The sequence below is a fragment of the Corythoichthys intestinalis genome, chromosome 4 (genome assembly GCF_030265065.1).
Source record: "Corythoichthys intestinalis isolate RoL2023-P3 chromosome 4, ASM3026506v1, whole genome shotgun sequence".
Taxonomy (NCBI): domain Eukaryota; kingdom Metazoa; phylum Chordata; class Actinopteri; order Syngnathiformes; family Syngnathidae; genus Corythoichthys; species Corythoichthys intestinalis.
In genome coordinates, this window is record NC_080398.1 from 53,200,925 (window position 1) to 53,221,202 (window position 20,278).

Consider the following 20,278-nt stretch of genomic DNA (forward strand, 5'->3'; position numbering starts at 1 on the left):
CGCTGCCTTATCACTACAAAGAGCTTTTTACATTGAAAATTCTTGTGATTACTGGTAAATGCTTAAATCCTTGATGAATATGAACGTAAAGCAGTCTCGATTCTTGGTTAATAGCAAAAACCGGGCAGTTAGCATTAATTTTATGTAAATATTGCGAATTATGACGCCAATGCGTTAGCGCTTAATTTCTTAGATTTTTTTCACAACGTTTCAAAATGCATGCATGTTACGAAAAATATAATAATTACCTTGAATCCTCGAACACATCACTTCTGAGACAATCCTTCCTGTGTATATACGGTACAGCTTTTGTACTTTTTCAACCTAAATCCGGCATTGGATCGCTGCATGTGTTTGAGAATATCTGCGACCGACTGAAGTGGAGTGTGGGACGGCCCCCTACTTGAAGGTGTGGCACAGTGTCTGGGGATGGAGTCATGGTATAATGTTTATTTTTTGCCGGGAAAAAAAAAAACAGCTACTAATGGTATTCCAGTTTACTGCTCTTAGTTGTGCCGCATTAATGCACTTGCGAAAGGAGCTACGTTATAATTACAAGTTAGAAATAAGTTATTTCTATATGCTTTTATAAGCCAATGAATATGAGCCAATTAATCAAATACAGACACTTGGGTCAAAAATGGTCCTAATTGTGCTGTTGATGGGCTTTCGAAAACTGATATTTAAAATCTAAGTATGATTGGCAAACTGATGGCTTTTTCTCCCCTTAAAACTTGAGGAAATTCAAGATTATACAATGTGAGAAAATGGCCACAGAAAATAAGTCATGTTTGCCTTTAAAAAGTGAGGATGCTTTGTTTAAATAAATGGAATTCATACCCTTATTTGAATCATTAAGTGTATTGAAAATTGGCGCCACCAAACTACTGGAGGTCATAGCTGTAAGCATGGTGAAAGCTGCAGAACACAGCCAACTTTGGGCTAAATTTGACTGTATTCGCAATGCTTATGGTGGGACTGCTTACAAAAGCATGTTCAAACATAAGTTTAAGATGTAAACCTTCAAATGAGAGTCTCCCCCCCCCCCCCCCCACACACACACAAATTATATAAAACAAAGTACTAAAATAACAAAACACAGCATCAAAAGGTCACCACATCACTTTTTGACACTGTGTGAGAAGTGTTTCCATTCACTGGAATTGCTCACATCATTATTGTAGAAAAATACTCTTCAATCCTAATCTTGTAGAGCAGATTTGTAATCCCTCCATGTCCACTCTCCAGCTCTCTGCCCCCCTGAACAGTAGTATATTGTTTTTCCTTAATGACGGTAAAGCACTGTCTACTTTTTAATTATCAGCATGTCATTCTATGATAATGTATGTCTATGGTGACATTGACCTTTCATTGAAACATAACCAAGCTTAATACATCAAGAAAATACGTTAGGGCACCATGACCGAGAAAGCTTCTAAGCACATATGACTGCATAGCGAGGGACGGGAAATTGAAAACAAAGTGATGACTCAGTCCTTCAAGTATTGATTAGATCACAGAATAAATTCATTTGATTTAGCATTGCGATTGACCGTATTATACAGTATAGTGACATAGAATACCAGGCAAGCTTAAAGAAATCCACGGATAGATGTTATCGTTTTTATACAATTTTTAAAATTAAGTTTAATTAGTAGGTCGCCATTGTTGTTGACTTCGCAGGGCGGTGACGTCACAGGGTTATGCTGCTGGGCTTCCAGAGTATGACTCTAGCGACATAAACATGAAATCTATTCAACTCTTTCAATTTGAACCTGAGAGCAACATTAATGAGCATGACAGCACTGTCGATATTTCACAAAAGGAGCAGCAAAAGCAAAATGCTATGAAAAGACGGGATGAGATGAGACGAGAGTAGGAAAAATAAAACAGTCTTCTGCCAAAATGTGCTACACCGGCGAAACGTCTACAAGAGGCGAATTTGACACCCAAAGTACTAATGTGCGCTTTCAGCTTGTTTGTTTAGATGCATACAGACAGAACATACTAAATATGCCTTAAGAAAATACTTAATGTACAGTATTAGTAAAATACTTAATGTATTAGTAATTTATTAGTATTCGTCGAGTGACAGTGACAATCTACGTCATCACCCCGAGCGTCCATTGTGCGCTCAAAACATGACGCCCTCCATAGGTCAAAGCATGTACTAAATATTATAGATTTTTAAATCAATGACAATATTTTATGTGTTTCTAATAACATATTTTAGTAAAAGAGAACAATTTGGGGTTTCTAGAGGCTACAAGTCTTTAAGTCCGAGGTTCCCTTTAATCTAAACACAAAATTCTATGTGTTTGTAGGAAGGAGCAGGAGCTGGACTCTAAAGATGCCATCATCCTTCATCAGTTCTCCAGACCAAAGAATGGTGTTCCCAGCCTCTCACCTTTCTGCCTCAAAATAGAAACCTATCTGAGAATGGTGGATCTGCCCTATCAGGTAGTTGCTTGTCTTTGCGCTATAGTGAGCTAGTAGCCTGGAAACCATGATGAGGCTTTACTGTTCTATTTACTGTATTCATGTCAGATATTGTACAATAAAATGCCATTCTTATGATGCTGTGTTTCTCCGTAGAACTATTTTGATGGGAAGCTGTCACCTCAAGGCAAAATGCCTTGGCTGGAGTACAATTATGAGCAGGTCTCAGGGTCAGAGTTCATCGTAGACTTTTTGGAAGAGAAACTGGGAGTCAACCTCAACCACAACCTCACGCCGGAGGAGAGAGCCGTGTCTCGAGCCATCACCAAAATGGTTGAAGAGCATCTATACTGGTAAGGTGCAACATGTAGTTTTGCATCTTTGGATATAACTTTTATCTGGTGATGTTATACAATCTCCAGTCCGAACAGTTGGTACGTCTACACATGGAAAGAAAATCGCAGCTTTTGAAGAGAATTGATTACGAAAAAAAAAAAAAAAAAAGTCCCAGACTCATAAACATGCTGGTTTAATCACGTCAACAAATAAACAATACTGAAATTCGTGATGGACATCAAGATTTGAAGCGATACTGTACTTCATAACCCTCTCCAGTTTTTTGTAAGTTTATTCATATAGTCCTGAGTAGAGCAAAACGATATTGGAAAAAAGATAGATTCCGACTTTTTGGGGGTTTGCAATATTTTGTGATATATACTAGAAGAATTTTCACCAGATTACTTGAACAGCTCAGTTTGCAAAGACTTTGGTTGACTTTAGTATTGGATTGAGTATTTTATTAGATTGTTTTTCCTGGGTTTCCCCCTTGTTTTTCTCATCAATCCTTGTATTCCTATTTTTTTTTCTTAAATTGTAATAATCATATTCTTCAATATAAAAAAAAACACATCTTTCTGTATCTATTTTTATTGTTTTATTGTGGATTTAAGGTGCTTCAATTTAATTTTATTTATGTATTTGTTATTCATTTATTTAAGAACTGAATGTGCAAAAAATTGCAAAACATCGATATATGATTATATTCATTTAATACAGTTTAATGCAGGCTATGGGGGTTTATCTGTGAATGATAACGATTGCTGTATATAAAAGGGATACAGGAAGCCAGTTCTCTGCACACTTGCTGCTTTTATGAAATAAATCAAAAGTTTACGTGTTCACAATATAACCGCACATCCTGCGATAGGACCATTGCGCATGCGCACCTCGCGATATTCAAATGATATATTGTGTAGGCCTAGTCCTGATTCTTATTTTTTCCTTCCACTGTACCTATTCACTTGTAAGTAAATATTTTAATGCCAAAAAGAGAACAAAAAGAAGTCTAATGAAACACATAAGGATGTTCAGTAACATTCCAGTGGTGAGTCACTTCACCTTGTCTGGGTGAGAAAGACATCACTTTCCACCTCCAAGCCTTGAGTGTTTTTCCATTACTTTAAAAGCTACACACACACGCGCACACACACCCACAGACACGTGTGCGAAAGCGCACACACAAACAAACACGCACACGCACTTCACTGTCTATTTTGCCGTAACGAGCAAAGATCATCCGTTTACTTACAGTATGTTTTGACCGGAAGTGTTCAAAGCGTTACTTTCCATCCACAGAGGTCAGTGATGTAACCCACTTTGCTCTATGCCTGCTGCTCATCTTACGTTTCTTTGCTCTCCTCTGTCCATGCTGTGGCACATTGAGACTTACATGCTCACCTCCTGGATGAATTATTTAGGGCAGGGAAGTGCAGTGGCAGGTTGCTGTTTGATAGCTAGGTTCGGGTCTAGGAAGATTGTACTTTGTATGAAAAAAATATAAAACTTGATAACTGGCCACCACAGTATCCTACAAAATCAACATGAAACATGTGATAAGCCTTTTTTTAACATAGGAAAATGAATGTATAAATGATTTTAAGATATTAATTAGACATCTCCTTTCACATGTGCTTTACATCGGAAAGAATATAAATGGAAAAAAACCCCACAAAATTTCATTTATCTGTTGCGCAGTAGTGGTAGTGGAGAAACCCATAAATAAAAGCCATATTTTTTAGGTAGTGGACCCTAAATGCAGGCAGACTTTTTTTTTATTATCAATGCCGGTACTATTTAAGTTAGTCAAATGTGTATCCGAGATTGCCCTCCCAGCTTCGTGACATCATTAATATTCATTATCACACACCCATGTGCTCGAGTCTATTAGTGTGTATGTGTATAGGTGACGTCACAATCAGGTCAAAGAAATTCACCATTTGCATACTTAAGTACTTTGACAGGGTAAACGTGGGGTCTTAAAAAGTTTATTAAAAAGAAAAAAAGTCCTATTTCCTTCAACTCTTTCGTACGTTTGTTAGCAATGTGAAATGGGTGTTAAACTGTATTCAATGTGGTCTTAAAAATGACTTAAATTTGGCTTGTTTGAGCCTGCAGAGACCCTGTTTGAGCAACTGTCTTACTCATGAAAGATATTTATATTAGGTGGTGTCTGTTATTTCAAATAATAAATACCATAATTATAAAATATCTACAAACCCGTGTTCAAAATTTTGGTTTTCTTTTCACACTTAATGAGGCCAGTACAACTCACTTTTTATAAACCTGCAATTCTGTTTCCTTTTCACATCCCCCGAATTTTCATTTCTATTAATTTCCATGTGGAAATATTGACTGTATTTTTCGGACTATATGTCAATAATATAACTTTTTTTCATAGTTTGGCTAGTGGTGTGACTTATACTCTGGAGCGACACGTGTGAAATTATTAACACATTATTACATCATTTCACATGTTATTTTGGTGTTTTGGAGTGACACTGGTGGTTTGGTAATGCTATAGTTATCTGAATAACTCTTCATAGCTATGTAACGTTAACATACCGGCCATGTTCGCCTTTCGTTGTTAATGCATCATGTAACATTATCATTCTGTACACATATTCACCATGTTGTTCTCTAACATATTTTTATTTTAAATTGCCTTTCAAGATGGCATATCTTTTCTATGTGTTGGATTTTATCAAGTGCGACTTATACTCAGGTGTGACTTATAGTCCGAAAAATACGGTACTCTGAAAATTGCTGCTATTATCGATCAAAAAGGATACACTACTGCATTTATCATTTGTTTCTTTGTGGAATAGGATTATACAATATCAATTTAAGTTATTTTCCCAAATCTTTGTAAAGAGATGGTGGAGAGGACCAAAGCAATCCATTTTCATCGCTAAAACACATACTTATCAAGGCATAATACTTTGGTGCACATTCAAATCAGAGTGGTTCAGCTTTTTAGAGCTCTAATAAAGATACAAGAAAACCAGGAGTAGAGAAGCAACTCAGTGACTCAAACTTCCCCTTCAGCTAAATCTCTTTTTAATATTTTAGTAGTCTGACTTACACTCATATGCCCTTTTCAAATTTGCAAACAAAGAAGAGCATATGCTCTCAGGACCACAGATGATAAACATGCAGATGTGCCTGGTCCTGTATAGCAACCAGACCCAACTGTCAAATAAACCAGAGACTTTTTATCTCATTTCCATCGAGAAAGAACAGACTCCTGTTTACAGTCTTATGTGACTATCCTGACTAGCTATAGAATTATGTCATCATACTGTATGTCTAGCCTCACAGGCAGACTGAACTAAGAGGTCGCTCGCTAATCTGTTTATCCAAAGACTCCTTGAGGAAGTATAACTGTGTAGGATTTAATCTTGTTAGTGTCTGCACGCAGGACAGTCTTCAGCAAATTTGGGGGCACCAAGCCCTGTTAAAAACTTTCTCACTTGGACCCCTCTACATAAGTGTACCAAATAGAAAAAACAGTACCTGTTCCTATTGCTAATGTCAATCATGCACTGCAAAAACACACCTCTTTAAAACTAGTTTAATTCCCTTGTTTTCAGTATAAATCTACTAGAAATAAGTGAAATTATCTGCCAGTGCTTCAAGTAAATTTTACTCAGATTTCTTGAAATAAGAAAAATAGCTAGCTGAAAATAATCTTAACAGACTTGTTTTAAGGAATAATTAATATATTTAATCTTAAATTTTTGAAATGTCGAAATGTTCTTAATTCAATAATAGATATTGTTCAAAACATGAATTGAAAGCAAATTTTGCTTGATTTAGGTGAAAAAACACTAACTGTTAAATGTATGGATTTAATAAGAACAAATAGTAATATCGACTTTAAGTGGAATAATCTGACGCATTAATCTGTTGACTAGTCTTTAACACACAAAACAAGATGGAGAAAATTATTTCACTAGATTTAAGAAAAATAATCTGATTTAGACGTTATGCATTTGCTGTGTGGAACTAGGCATGTGCCGGTTACCGGTTTCAAGGTTTACCGTGGTATGAAAACGTCACGGTTTCAAAACCACTAAAATTTTCCGTCATACCGTAGTACGGTATTCGCTATTTTACAAGTCTCAAAAATGCAGCCAGAAGTGTCTTGGAGTGGCAGCGCTCACCCCTCCCTCTCCGGTTGTTGATGTGTGTGTGTGAGTGACGCTATTCTGCTAAACACCAAAAAAGAAACACTCCAAACAAAAGGCGTACTTTTCTTGAATTTATGGAGGTCTCAAATCATGGTAACTGAAATATACAAAATGAACACTTTTAAAACGTTGTACAATAGTATTTTACACGTGTGAGTAGCTTCATTAGCACAAACGCAACAGAATGTGAGGAAGTCATCCATGAAAAAGTTCGCCAAAAACCACACATTTTCCTTTCAAATTCAAAATACAAATGAACTAAAAACTTACAAAGACGAATGTTAGCCTAGTCTTAGCTGGGAGAGCAACTTCGTCGAGGTTATAAATCTCACGGCCACTGAGAAACAAGCTTGAATGAAGGAAAAGGGATAACATCAAAGATCGCTAAATGCGACAGATGATCTTGCCCTAAACACAAATCTACGCTCGCTGGACAAGCAGAGGTCTCACTCCCAGTGTTTTTAGATGAAATCTTGCAACCTTTACACAACAACATTCACATTTTAACTAACCTATCCATTTTTAACTTATTAACTTATGAATTCTGCCTCTTTTTAACACAAATGGCAAAACTTCACTTGAGCTTTTGCCTGCTCCCTAAAAAAAAAAAAAAAAAAAAAATAGTACAGTCAATATTTTTCAATTTTATTTAGAAGTGTTTTTACTTTTTTATAGCAATTAATTTAGTTCTTGCTCCAATCTTGAGCAACCTGAGCTGTGGCTGTGGGTAGTCTATGAGTTCTATTTATTTTGATTTTATTTAAAATATTTTTTGTTTGTTTGTTTATTAATTTTTACATAATATTCATGTTCCAATTTGCAAATATTTTCTGGAAAAAAAAAAATCCCGAAAAAAAGTTTTTATTTATTTTTTTAACCCATACCTCTTAAAATTACACATTTTGGAGCTATAATTGTAATACCGTGATACCGTAAAACCGTGGTATTTTTGCTCATGGTTATCGTACCGTCAAAGTCTCATACCGGCACATGCCCATGTGGAACCCCCTCAAACCCTGATCCTGCCTTACGCCATCCAAGTGTTCATGTACACTGCAAGAGCACACTTCCTTAAAAGTAGTTAAATTCCCCCGTTCTTAGTTTAAATCTGATAGAAATGAGTAAAATTATCTGCCAGTTCTTCAAGTAAATTTTAATCATTTAGATTTCTTGAAATAGGAAAAAATAGCTAGGCTTTCATTAAGGTGAAAATAAGCATAGCAGATTTATTTCAAGCAATAAATATTTATCATTCAATGTCTTAAAAAAAAGCTTTAAACACTAATTTTAAGCAGTGTTGTTAATAACGGCGTTACTAACGGCGTTATTTTTTTCAATAGTGGGTAATCGAATTAATTATTTTTCTCATCTTGGCAATGCCGTTACCGTTACTGAGGCAGGAAAGGCGTGCGTTACTCTGCTTATGTTGGTTGAAGCGAGAAAAGTCTGAGAGAGACGGACTCATGGAGACGATAGAGCAGAGCAGGAGTGGGGACGCCGTTGCAAACGCGATGCTAGGTGGCTCCAATAATTCCTGACTGTAGCCGATAGCCGACAAACTACGCCCACATAAGGCTACGGTAGAAATCATATATTGTAGAACTAGATGCAAATGACAGACACAGTGGCATTAGCAACATGTCTAAAGAACTAGATGGATCAGTAAACAGCCGCCATCTTAAAGCAGTAGACCTAGTAGGAAAGCTCTGTTGTAGAGAACCTTCCTAACGAAGCTAAATAACCTTTTATCGAAAATGCTCCTAAATCGGCAAAATCATGACTTAAATCTATCTTTAAATGATGAACCAGTTTTAAAACTTACACATGTCGAAAGTAGACTGAAGGGAACTAATGCAATAACGGGAGCAATTTTAACAACTTTAACGGTTGATTCACAACATTAAATGACTTCCACACATAACAAAGGTTACTATCTAGTTATCGCAATATTCACAATATACCCCAATGTCTAGTTAAGTTTAGGGTAAAGAATTGGGCTAGGGCCAATTGTCCCCAAAACCCTATAAACTTCGCATTGTGTGACCTGTTTTTTTTTTTTTTTTTTTTTTTTTTTTTTTTTTTTTTTTTGGGAGAAAAAAAAAGAAAGAAAATTATCACCAGTTACTTTGCCAAGTAACTAATTACTTTTACATTCAGGTAACCGAGTTACAAACGCAATTACTTTTTGGGAGAAGTAATTTGTAACTGTAATTAATTACTTTTTAAAAGTAAGATTAACAACACACAGGCCCCCACATGGTGTCAACCGGAAATACATCCAGCTGACGATAGCACCAACATGCAGTATTAGTAGTTAGTGTAGACGTTCAATCTATTTCTTGTTGTAGTTTGTGTTTCTTTTCTTTCTTCTCTTGTGTTTCTTTTCTTCTGTTCCCCCATAACCCCTTCCTGTTCGCTGCTTTGTCATAATAAGCGAGGTATGTTGAATGATCACAATGGGAGTATGTCAGACTCTCAATGTGAAACATTAAAACTGTTCAGACCATACGGGCACTTGGACTTCCATTCTTTGTGTCAAACAGCTGAACAGGACAGGTTTAATAAAAAAATAAAATAAAAAAAAAAGAGCAACAAATCTAACTAGCATGTTGTCAATACCTCATAATGGAATGTGCAGACATCCTTAAGTGGACAGTTGAAAATGCACAGAGGAAGCGGTGCTCTTTTATTGATTAGGTCGAGAGTTAATTTCACTGGATGCAAAGCTGTTGTTAACAGGGTGCAAAGGGCTGAATGGTGATAGGAATGAGTCAGATGACGCTTAAATTCTCTGAGCAGGTCATGGTACATTCAATGATTGTGCCAAATGAGGGAATGAACTCAGAGAAAAAGGCTCATTGCACGGTGCTGTGGCGCTCATTGTGTCTGATGCATCTCCACTAGGAGGAGACATAGAGGACAATGGGACGCTCAGAATGATGATAAAGTACTATAGATGAGGGAGAAGCAAGTTAAAACTAAATCTTTATCCTTCTAAAAATGTTAAATTTTGGATTAAGTTGATAGTTTGAAAAATGAAGTACGGTAGCCCATAGTAGTATTTCCTCCCCAATGTGTTGCTGTGCTGCAATCATCTCACTTAGAAATGTTTTTGTACTGTAAATTCCGCACTATAAGGCACATCGGAGTATCAGGTGCACCTTCAATGAATGGCCTATTTTAAAACAATTTTCATATACCAGTATAGGGCACACTGCATTATAAGGCGCAGTAGTAGTAGTGGTTGGGGTTGCGTTAGACTTCCACTAGATCAGGGGTGCCTAAGTTTGGTCCTAGAGAGCCCCTATCCAGCTTGTTTTCCATGTCTCCCTCTTTGAACACACCTGGATCAAATGATCAGCTCATCAGCAAGCTCTGCAGGAGCCTGATAATGATCCTAATTATTTGAGTCAGGTGTGTTGGAGGAGGGAAAAATGGAAAACAAGCTGGATAGGGGCTCTCGAGGACTGGACTTGAGCACCCCTGCACTAGATGGTGCTGCGCTAAAGGGAATGTCTTTCCAAGATTAACTAATTAATTGATCAATATGTAACACGAATCGGATTACAAGGCGCACTGTCTGCTTTTGAGAAATTTGAATGCTTTTAAGTGTGTCTTATAGTGCAGAAAATACGGTATATACTATTTCCTGACTTGTTTGCCTAAAGAAACACAACTTTTAGAACTTGCTTAATAAAGGTACACTATTAGTAACTAATGTTATGCAATTTAAGTGTATTACTAAGTAAAACAACAATAACAACCCATTTCCAATAAAGCAGGGACAGTGTGTTAAATATAAATGAAAACTACAATGATTTTCAAATCATGTTCAACCTATATTTAATTGAATACTCTACCAATACATGATATATAACGGTCAAATTGATTGAACTTTTTTATTTTTTGTAAGTAATCATTGACTTATAATTTTATTTTTATATCACATTTCGAAAAAGCTGGGACTGTGGCAGAAAAGGCTAAACAGAACAGAAACGGGCTCATTGGGAACAGGTGGGTGTAAAGGGAGCTTCCCTGAATTGCTCAGTCAATCACGAGCAAAAGTGGGCGAAATTCCCTGCTTTGTGAACAAGTTCGTGCGTGAGAAAATTGTCAAACAGTTTAAGGACAATGTTCCTAAACGTACAATTTTTACACTTTTACTGCACATGAATACTGACTCCAAAAATCGGTTATGGACCCTCTAACTACTAATTATTGGTTTCGGTCCTGAGAAACCCATATCGGTCACTCTCTCGTCACAGGGAAATCTATATTTTTAATTATATATTGTCTAAAACTATTCCTGCATTAATAAGTAACATTGTGTATGTCATTTTTCCTCTAGGACGATCGCCTACTGTCAGTGGGTGGACAACTTGGAAGAAACCCAGAAGCTCCTAGCAATGAGTGGCCCTCTTAGCGACACACTAAAATGGCTGCTGAGTCGCCTGAATGGTAGCATGGTACGTAGGGAAATGTACGGCCATGGCATCGGTCGCTTCTCCGAGGAGGAAGTCTACACGTTGATGGAGAAGGACATGAGGACACTCGCCACCTTACTGGGTAGGAGGGACTTTTTACTCTTGGGTCAGATACAGTAATGGTATCTTTTAAAAAGTAATGTTAAATCGAAGAAGAACCAGTTGAAAAAAAATAAAGTGCTCTTTTGTATACCTGCCGTACACTGACACTTTTGACAGTAAGACAGATCTAACGACATACAGTATTATTCATGCATTTCTCCTAATGAGGGCAATTGATGGTAATATCTTGATCTCAAGCGCAGTTGACTTTGATGCTTCTTACATCCTTTTTTGTTCTCATTCATATGAACACTTCTATTAGTAGGAAAAACATCTTATTTTGTAATTGTAGTCAGTCCTAATTGTGTAAAATCATAATTAATAGATACTAAACTAAAACTTAGTACAGGTATTCCAGAAGTTTATTGCTGCGATCTGATTTCTCTGTTGCTAAGTGGACATGGAGTACTGTACATTTGAGTAATGTACGTCTAGTAGGACACAAGATTATCTCAAATCAATTGAAATGAATCGTAATTTGCATATACCGTAATTTTTACACTTTCAGTTGCTACTCCCCCCGCTTTGAACACTACAGTTTATAGTCCAGTGCGACTCATTAATGGATTTTTACAGGTTTTGTCTTTTGGTGTAAATATCCCATAATACAATATAGACACCTGCAACTTATTGTTCAGTGCGACTTAAACACTGCTGGCCAAAAGTATTGGCACCTCTACAATTCTGTCAGATAATGCTCAAATTCTGCCAGGAAATGATTTCAATTACAAATGCTTTGGTAGTAATATCTTCATTTATTTTGCTTAAGTTGCAATGCAAAAACACAAAAATAAAATCACTATGATTTTACACAAAACTCCAAAAATGGGCCGAACAAAAGTATTGGCACCCTCAGCCTAATACTTGGTAGCACAACCTTTAGACACAATAACTACGGACAACCACTTCCGGTATCCATCAATGAGTTTCTTATAATGCTCTGCTGGAATTTTAGACCATTCTTCTTTAGCCAACTGCTCCCGGTGTGAGATTTGAAGGGTGCCCTTCTCCAAACTGCCATTTTCAGATCGCTCCACAGGTGTTCTTTGGGATTCAGGTCTGGACTTATTGCTGGCCACTTTAGAGGTCTCCAGTGTTTAACTTCAAACCAATTTCTAGTGCTTTTTGAAGTGTGTATTGGGTCGTTGTCCTGCTGGAAGACCCATTACCTCTGAGGGAGACCCAGCTTTCTCACACTGGGCCCTACATTATGCTGCAAAATTTGTTTGTAGTCTTCAGACTTCATAATGCCATGCACATGGTCAAGCAGTCCAGTGCCAAAAGCTGAAAAGCAACCCCAAAACATCAGGGAACCTCCGCCATGTTTTACTGTGGGAACCGCTTTCATTTCTTTGAAGGCCTCATTTGTTTCCTGTAAATTCTATGTTGATGCCTGTTCCCAAAAAGCTCTGCTTTTGTCTCATCTGACCAGAGAACATTCTTCCAAAATGTTTTTAGCTTTCTCAGGTAGGTTTTGGCAAACTCCAGCTTGGCCTTTTTATGTCTCTGGGTCAGAAGAGGGGTCTTCCTGGGTATCCTACCATAGAGTCTATTTTCATTCAGACGCACGGATAGTACGGGGTGACACCGTTGTAAACTCGGACTGCAGGACAGCTTGAACTTGTTTGGATGTTAGTCGAGGTTCTTTATCCACCACCCGCACTATTTTTCGTTGAAATCTCTCTTCAATTTTTCCTTTCCCTCCACATCTAGAGAGGTTAGCCACAGTGCCATGGGCTTTCCACCTACTGATGAAACTGCGGACGGTAGACACAGGAACATTCAGGTCTTTGGAGATGGACCTGTACCCTTGAGATTGCCCATGCTTCCTCACAATTTTGCTTCTCAAGTCCTCAGACAGTTCTTTGGTCTTCTTTCTTTTCTCCATGCTCAATGTGGTACAAGGACACAGGATAGAAGTTGAGTCAAGTTTAATCAATTTTAACTGGCTGCAAGAGTATGATTTAGTTATTTCCACCTCCTGCTATGTGTCACAGGTAAGTAACAGATGCTGTTAATTACACAAATTAGAGAAGCATCACATGATTTTTAAAAGGGTGCCAATACTTTTGTCCGGCTCATTTTTGGAGTTTTTTGTAAAATAATAATGATCTCATTTTTTCCCCCATTCTCTTTTGTGTGTTTTCATTGGAAGCAAAATAAAAGATATTACTACCACAGCATTTGTAATTGCAATCATTTTCTTGGAGAAATTTAGAATTATCTGACTGAATTGCAGGGGTGCCAATACTTTTGGCCAGAAGAGTATGAACAATAAGTAAATATAAAGCAATACAGTGGTGAGGGTTGTAAAATTAGGTAAATCCAAAAATTTCAGTACCTTACCGCTGCACTGTTCCAGCCAAGGGTCTACCTCCTGTGTGGGATGCTTAATCCCCGGAAGTGTTTTAAATCCCTGGAGTATCGCAGATTGGCACTGGAAGCCGACTTCAAAACAGAGCTATCTCTGTTAGAGCCCCATTCTAAAACTGCAGATTACACCATCAAGATAAAATTGTTTAAAGTCTGATACAAACTTTGAATTTGGTCTTATGGGGACATCATACATACCTGGAGGATAATGATAATGAATATTATATGATTTTTTTGTTGTTGTTGTTAAACCAGTTCAACACTGTACCACTAGTTGAATAAATATGGGACTCCAGTTCTTTCACAGATGTTTAATGGTTATCAAAACACCATACCGTAGAACTAAAGTTTAAACATACAAAATAAGAAAATACATATACTGTATTGGACTCTGTACAGGGTTAGCCTTACTACATTGAGACTAAAGGCAAAAACAATAAAGTTGTACCAACCACTTTAGCCTGCTATTAAAGTGCCTATGACAGGATTAAAAAAAAAGTGTTAAATAGCATTATTATGCGAATTAGAATCATATTTTGAGACGATTAGACTATATACAACAATTTGGCAAAGTGCAGATGACGAGAAATTAGTCTTTTAATCTGCCATTTAGCCCCTGCCTGTCATTATAGCGCTCTAGCATCCCCAAAAGGAGGATAACGTCGGCTAGGTCATGGTTTCATTAGAATTCAGCCCATTGAGGGGGAATTATTCAGAACAAGGAAAATGTGACAAAGAGAGCCGCAAAATGTCATTTTTTTCAATCTCTCTACGCTAATATTTTTACAGGATATTCTTTTTATCAAAGTATTTTTCCCCGATTGCTAAATAAATTGTATGGTCATGACAAATAACAGTTGTACTAAATGGAATATCAAATATTAAAAATGCATTTATTAAGTATGACATGGCAAAATTATTCCATAATGGTCAAAACTGTCGACTTCTTGAATGATATTTCATGCCACCAGAGTTAGTCCGGCTTTTGTCATTTCCCTGCCCCGGCTCTAGAGAGCGTAAACAAACCAGGAGGCATGACAGCTAGCTGACATGCTAACCCAAACAGAGTGATGTTTCAAAGTCTTATTCTAGCATTTCGAAGCGAAAAATTGCACAAAACTACCACAGATCGTGTCACATGGCGGCAGGGTTGTCAGTTGTCTTCGCTGATTGGCAACTCGCCCAGTGGCGAGCAAGTTACAGCACATCGTTCCCCTGCTGCGGGCAGGAGCGCTCGTTTGCCAGGGAAGCTGCTGGAGTATGATCGCCGGACAAACTGGCCGACGTCGGAGGAGCGCGTAGCTGCCACATGGTCAACACGAATATGGCGTTAATTAATGCTTAACTACACAGCGAAGACGTAAACAGTGAGAGAGCGGCGTGCAGTTGTTGTGCAGCTAACATGGCAGGATGTGTCTGAGGATAACTTTTCTACATGTCCGTCCATGATCAAACATAAGTAAACAGTCCTTCATTTAAAGAAAGTTTTAGTGTTTACTTTGTAATTGCTGTATTCGCGGCTATTTTTACACAAAGTTGCAATTTCTGATGGGGTGGAAAATTTGACAGAACACCGGGCACACGAAGAGGGCAATAAGCCGAGTATAGCGCTCTCCCGGCGGGGTGGGTGGGGGCGTGTGGGTTGGCGGTGACAGGCCGCCGGTCGTCGGCCGAGTGGCATTTTCGGTGGACAATCAGACTTAAAATGCAAGCCACCTCCATATTAAAACGTGTGCCATGATCCCAGTATTTGACATAATACAAAATACGATGTTTACTCACTTCCTCGTAAGTCCAATGGTCCCACAGTCGTCAGACTTGTTTTGGCCATTCTCTGAGGGTGAATGGGAACCTTTTGAAACCCAAAAAGGCTCATATGCCTCTCCCTGGTGCAGCAACAAATCCCTGCAGCACATTTGGCTGGCGTGATGCGAAAAAATCAACAAATTAATCCGCAAAATCAGCTGAATCCGCAGTCCGTCTTCATGCTATAAAGCAATGCTGAATTGTGAGATGCTGACCCAGGTGACGTCACATTTGCATTCGTCCCCAACTCGAGACTGGAGCTAGAAGTCACTCATTTTCTTGGCGCGGATTTCAAAAATTGAATGAATAAAACTATCGCTTCCACACACATCCAAGCGGTCCATTTCTTTCAGGAGCATAAAATACTGCGTGAAATATGAAATAAGCATGCATTTTGGTGTCATAGGCACTTTAACCAATGGCGGTCTACCCCAAACGCAGTCTTTGCTTCAAAGCTTCAAGCTTCGAACATGAAACTTTCTGGTTTACAGTATTGCAAACGATGAGTACAGAAAAATGTATGACATGCACCACATGCATGAGGATGCCAAATGCTCTTTTATAGAGTGTAAAGCTTCTGTCTTTTTTTTTTTTTCCAAGTGTAAAGCTTACTCAGCATGTTCACTTCTGGTGAACATTTCAAAATAAAAGCACATAATGCCTGCAGTTACAAACTGTTCAAATGTCAGTTCATGTCTTTTATCTTCTGCAACTTATAGGAGACAAAAAATACTTTATGGGCTCCAAGATATCCACGTTAGATGCTACAGTGTTTGGACATCTTGCTCAGGCAATGTGGACTCTGCCTGGTACGCGACCAGAACAACTCATTAAAGGTTTGTGCGATATATAATATCAAATTTGAATACATTTTTAGAAATTAACCTACTTCAACTCCGATTTGAGCTAATCTAATCTTTCTGTTCTCCTAGGGGAACTGATCAACCTAGCCATGTTCTGCGAGCGGATACGCAGGAGGTTCTGGCCCGAATGGTTCGTGGAGGTGGAGGACCTTTATTACGACGGAGACAGCGAGAGCAGCGGCGGTACAGTGTCTCCCACGGGTCTGCTGGACTTCTTCTCCAGGACTGACACACTGGACGAGAGCGACGTCAGCAGTCACTCGGCCTCGCACACACACACACCCAACTCTGACCACTCGCTATTTGACTCGGACGTGGGCACGGGGTCGGATAATGAAACCCAGCTCAAGGAGGAAGCGATGCCCGACCTGGAGGTTTGACGTGACTACGGCTGGCAGATGGAGGCTGGCTGACTAGAGAGTGGAACAGCTGTCACTGCAACCCGCTCAATGGGGAACAACAGAATCACTGTTCCAACTCAGTCTTGAATCCACAACATGTTACAGCTTCCTTTTGGACAAAGTGGGTATTGAAAGGCACAGTAAGCAAACTGAATCTCCTTACATTTTACTGTCTGGTTTGTTCCTTCCCAAAATGTCACAAAATTCACAGTGGCATTTTGTCTCTGCCTTATTTGTGTGGTCTTGACACAGAAGAAGTTGTGTAGGATGAGCAACATCTAAACAGCTCGTGAAGGTGCAGGTATAACCACCATTTTGCCATTTGTCTTAAAGCTGAATCCCATTCAAACAAATTGCGATATATCAGGTGGCTAAAACATAGCTGTCATGCCTCAGCTATGCCGATTTAGCGCTCACATTGTATCATGTCATTTATTTCAAATTTCTATATGGAAAGACTACATATCAAATGTATGCATGTTCGCGTGTATCATGATTATTGGCAGACTGGTCCGATGAAAATTCATTAATCAGCATATTTGTGCCTGTTACGTTATTTTTTATTTGATTGTTGATTTTGAGTGTTGAATTGGGCCATTAAAATTACTAGTAGAGGAACAGGGTGGTTGTAGTTAATAAAATGACCACCAGATGGCAATAGCACCAAACAATTGATGGCTATTGTGAAACTACAGCGCTTACCACTTCAGGTGATAGTCATTCTCAATTTTCTTATTCGCATACATACCGTTATTGAGTGCAGCTACAGTTCAATCAAACGAACGGTTGAAAGTTTGCGCTTTATTTCAACAGTGCCACTTTATTTTTCTTTATGAAAGCTCCTATTGTTTGAAATAGATATATATATTTTTTATTAATCTTTTATTTATTGCTCTTAAACGAGATTATTTTTGCACTAGTGAAAATTTATTTTCACCTTATTTTTTGTGTAATTTAAAGGTTGTGGTAGGTGATTCTGTTTGAGTTTAAAAAGGATAAACAAACTGGTACTAATAATGATTATACATCTAAATTATTGTATATGCTTTTAGTAGTTTTTGTGCACTGCGCACATTGTGCTACTTTTGTATGGATGTGAATGTTACTGTATGTGTGAATGTCATCAAGCGAACAGTTGATGGAAATAATCTTCATTGAGTGCAATCAGAATGCTTACTGTCTGAAATAGTGAAAAAAATACAGTGGTATGATAAAGTATCTGAACCTTTTGGAATTTCTCACATTTCTGCTTATAATAAGTATCAAAAATGTGAGCTGATCTTTGTCAAAATCATACAGATGAAAAAACTGTCAGCTTTAACTAAAACCACCCAAAAATGTAGAGGTTTTCATATTTTAATGAGGACAGTATGCAAAAAATGACAGAAGGGGGAAAAATAAGTAAGTGAATAATCACATTTAATATTTTGTGCGCCCCCCCCCCCTTTGGCAGCAGTAACTAGCAGATCAGTCTAGCACATCAATCAGGACTAATCTTGGCCCATTCTTCTCGACAAAACTGCTGTAGTTCCTGGGATGTCTGTCATGAATCACTGTCTTCAGGTCATGCCACAGCATCTCAATGGGGTTCATGTCTTGACTTTGACTTGACCACTCAAGAACGTGTATTTTGTTCTTCTGAAACCATTCTGAAGTTGATTTACTTCTGTGTTTTGGATGTTGACGGATGGACGGTTGTCTTGTTGTAGCATCCATCCTCTTTTTTAGCTTCAACTGTCTGACAGACGGCCTTATGTTCTTCTGCAAAACATCCTGATAAATTTATGAATTCATTCTTCCATTAATGATTGCAAGTTGTTCAGGCCCCGAGTCAGCAAAACAGCCCCAAACCATGATGCTCCCTCCACTATGCTTGACCGTGGGGATGAGGTGTTGATGTTGGTGAGCTGTTCCATTTTTCTTCCACACATGACGTTGTGTATTACTCGCAAACAATTCAACTTTGGTTTCATCCGTCCACAAAATATTTTGCCAAAACTTCTGTGGAGTGTCCAAGTGTGTTTTTGCATATATTAAACGAGCAACAATTTTTTTTTTTAGACAGCAGTGGCTACCTCCGTGGAGTTCTCTAATGAACACCATTGTTGGCCATAGTTTTACATATAGTTGATGTGTGCACGGAGATATTGGACTACGCTAGAGATTTCTGTAAGTCTTTAGCAGACACTCTAAGGTTCTTTTTTACCTCTGAGTATTCTGCGCCGAACTCTTGGCGTCATCTTTGGTGGATGGCCACACCTTGGGAGAGAAGCAACCGTGCCAAACTCTCTCCATTTGTAAACAACTTCTCTGACCTTTCCCAGCTTTATACAAATCTACAATCTTTGATCGCAAGTCTTCAGACAGCTCTTTTGACCGAGCCATGATGCACATCAGACAATGCTTCTCATCAAAATATTTCTTACCAGGTATGTGTTTTATAGTGGGCAGGGCAGCTTTAAACCACTCATCAGTGATTGGGCACACACCTGACTTAAAATGTTTGGTAAAAATTGTTTTCAATTGCTCTTTAAGTCTCCTTAGGCAGAGGGTTCACTTACTTATTTTTACCCTTCTGTCATTGTTTGGGTGGTTTGAGTCAAAGCTGACACTGTATTTTAATCTGTGTGATTTTGACAAAGATCAGATCACATTTGATGGTGATTTTATGCAGAAATGTCACAAATCCCAAAAGGTTCAGATACTTTTTCATACCACTGTAATAATTCCGAGGGAATATTACTTTAGGTTAATTTCAAATATTTGATAAGTAAAAGGGTCGATGTGCGGGCTTGTCCTCTATTTGCTGAATTCTCAGATTTGTCTCTCCCTCGTTAAATTTACAATCTGTATTTTGGCAGTGTTTAAACCGGTGTTGTTTTTGGCAACCCTTTTAATTGTTGTCTTAATTTTAGTCTTATGGACGTAATACTTATTAGTCTTAGTCTTACTTTAGTCATCTCAAAATATGTTTGTCTACGTCTAGTTTTAGTCGATCTAGTTTTAGTCGACGTTCACTCAAAATGTTTTTGTAAAATAAAAAAAAATTCACCCAAAAATAAAAAAATAAAGGTTTCTAACTATTTCGAATAAACATTGCCAGACAAGCACATCTACAAGCAGGAAAACAGTACATTATTTTCAAATATACCCACTTGGATGCCACAAACTGTATGTAATAAATAGTTGTGCGAGAGTTTAAGAGGACGCACGCTGTTACGCGACTGCTAACGCTACGAATTACATTTAGTGTGTGACGATCACTCAGCACAGACCTTTGA

General features: G+C 38.0%; 1 protein-coding gene across 2 annotated transcripts in view; it reads left to right on the forward strand.

The window, feature by feature from the left end:
* faxcb (failed axon connections homolog, metaxin like GST domain containing b) overlaps window positions 1–19,837 on the forward strand; it is a 28,678-nt gene extending 8,841 nt beyond the window's left edge. For both annotated transcript variants that reach the window (XM_057835217.1, XM_057835216.1), the window contains 5 exons: window positions 2,325–2,460; window positions 2,596–2,792; window positions 11,317–11,534; window positions 16,453–16,569; window positions 16,666–19,837. In XM_057835217.1, coding sequence (XP_057691200.1) covers window positions 2,325–2,460; window positions 2,596–2,792; window positions 11,317–11,534; window positions 16,453–16,569; window positions 16,666–16,976 — 979 coding nt within the window. In that variant the 3' untranslated portion in view covers window positions 16,977–19,837. The remainder of the gene's footprint in view (window positions 1–2,324; window positions 2,461–2,595; window positions 2,793–11,316; window positions 11,535–16,452; window positions 16,570–16,665) is intronic.
* Window positions 19,838–20,278: the final 441 nt, after the last annotated feature.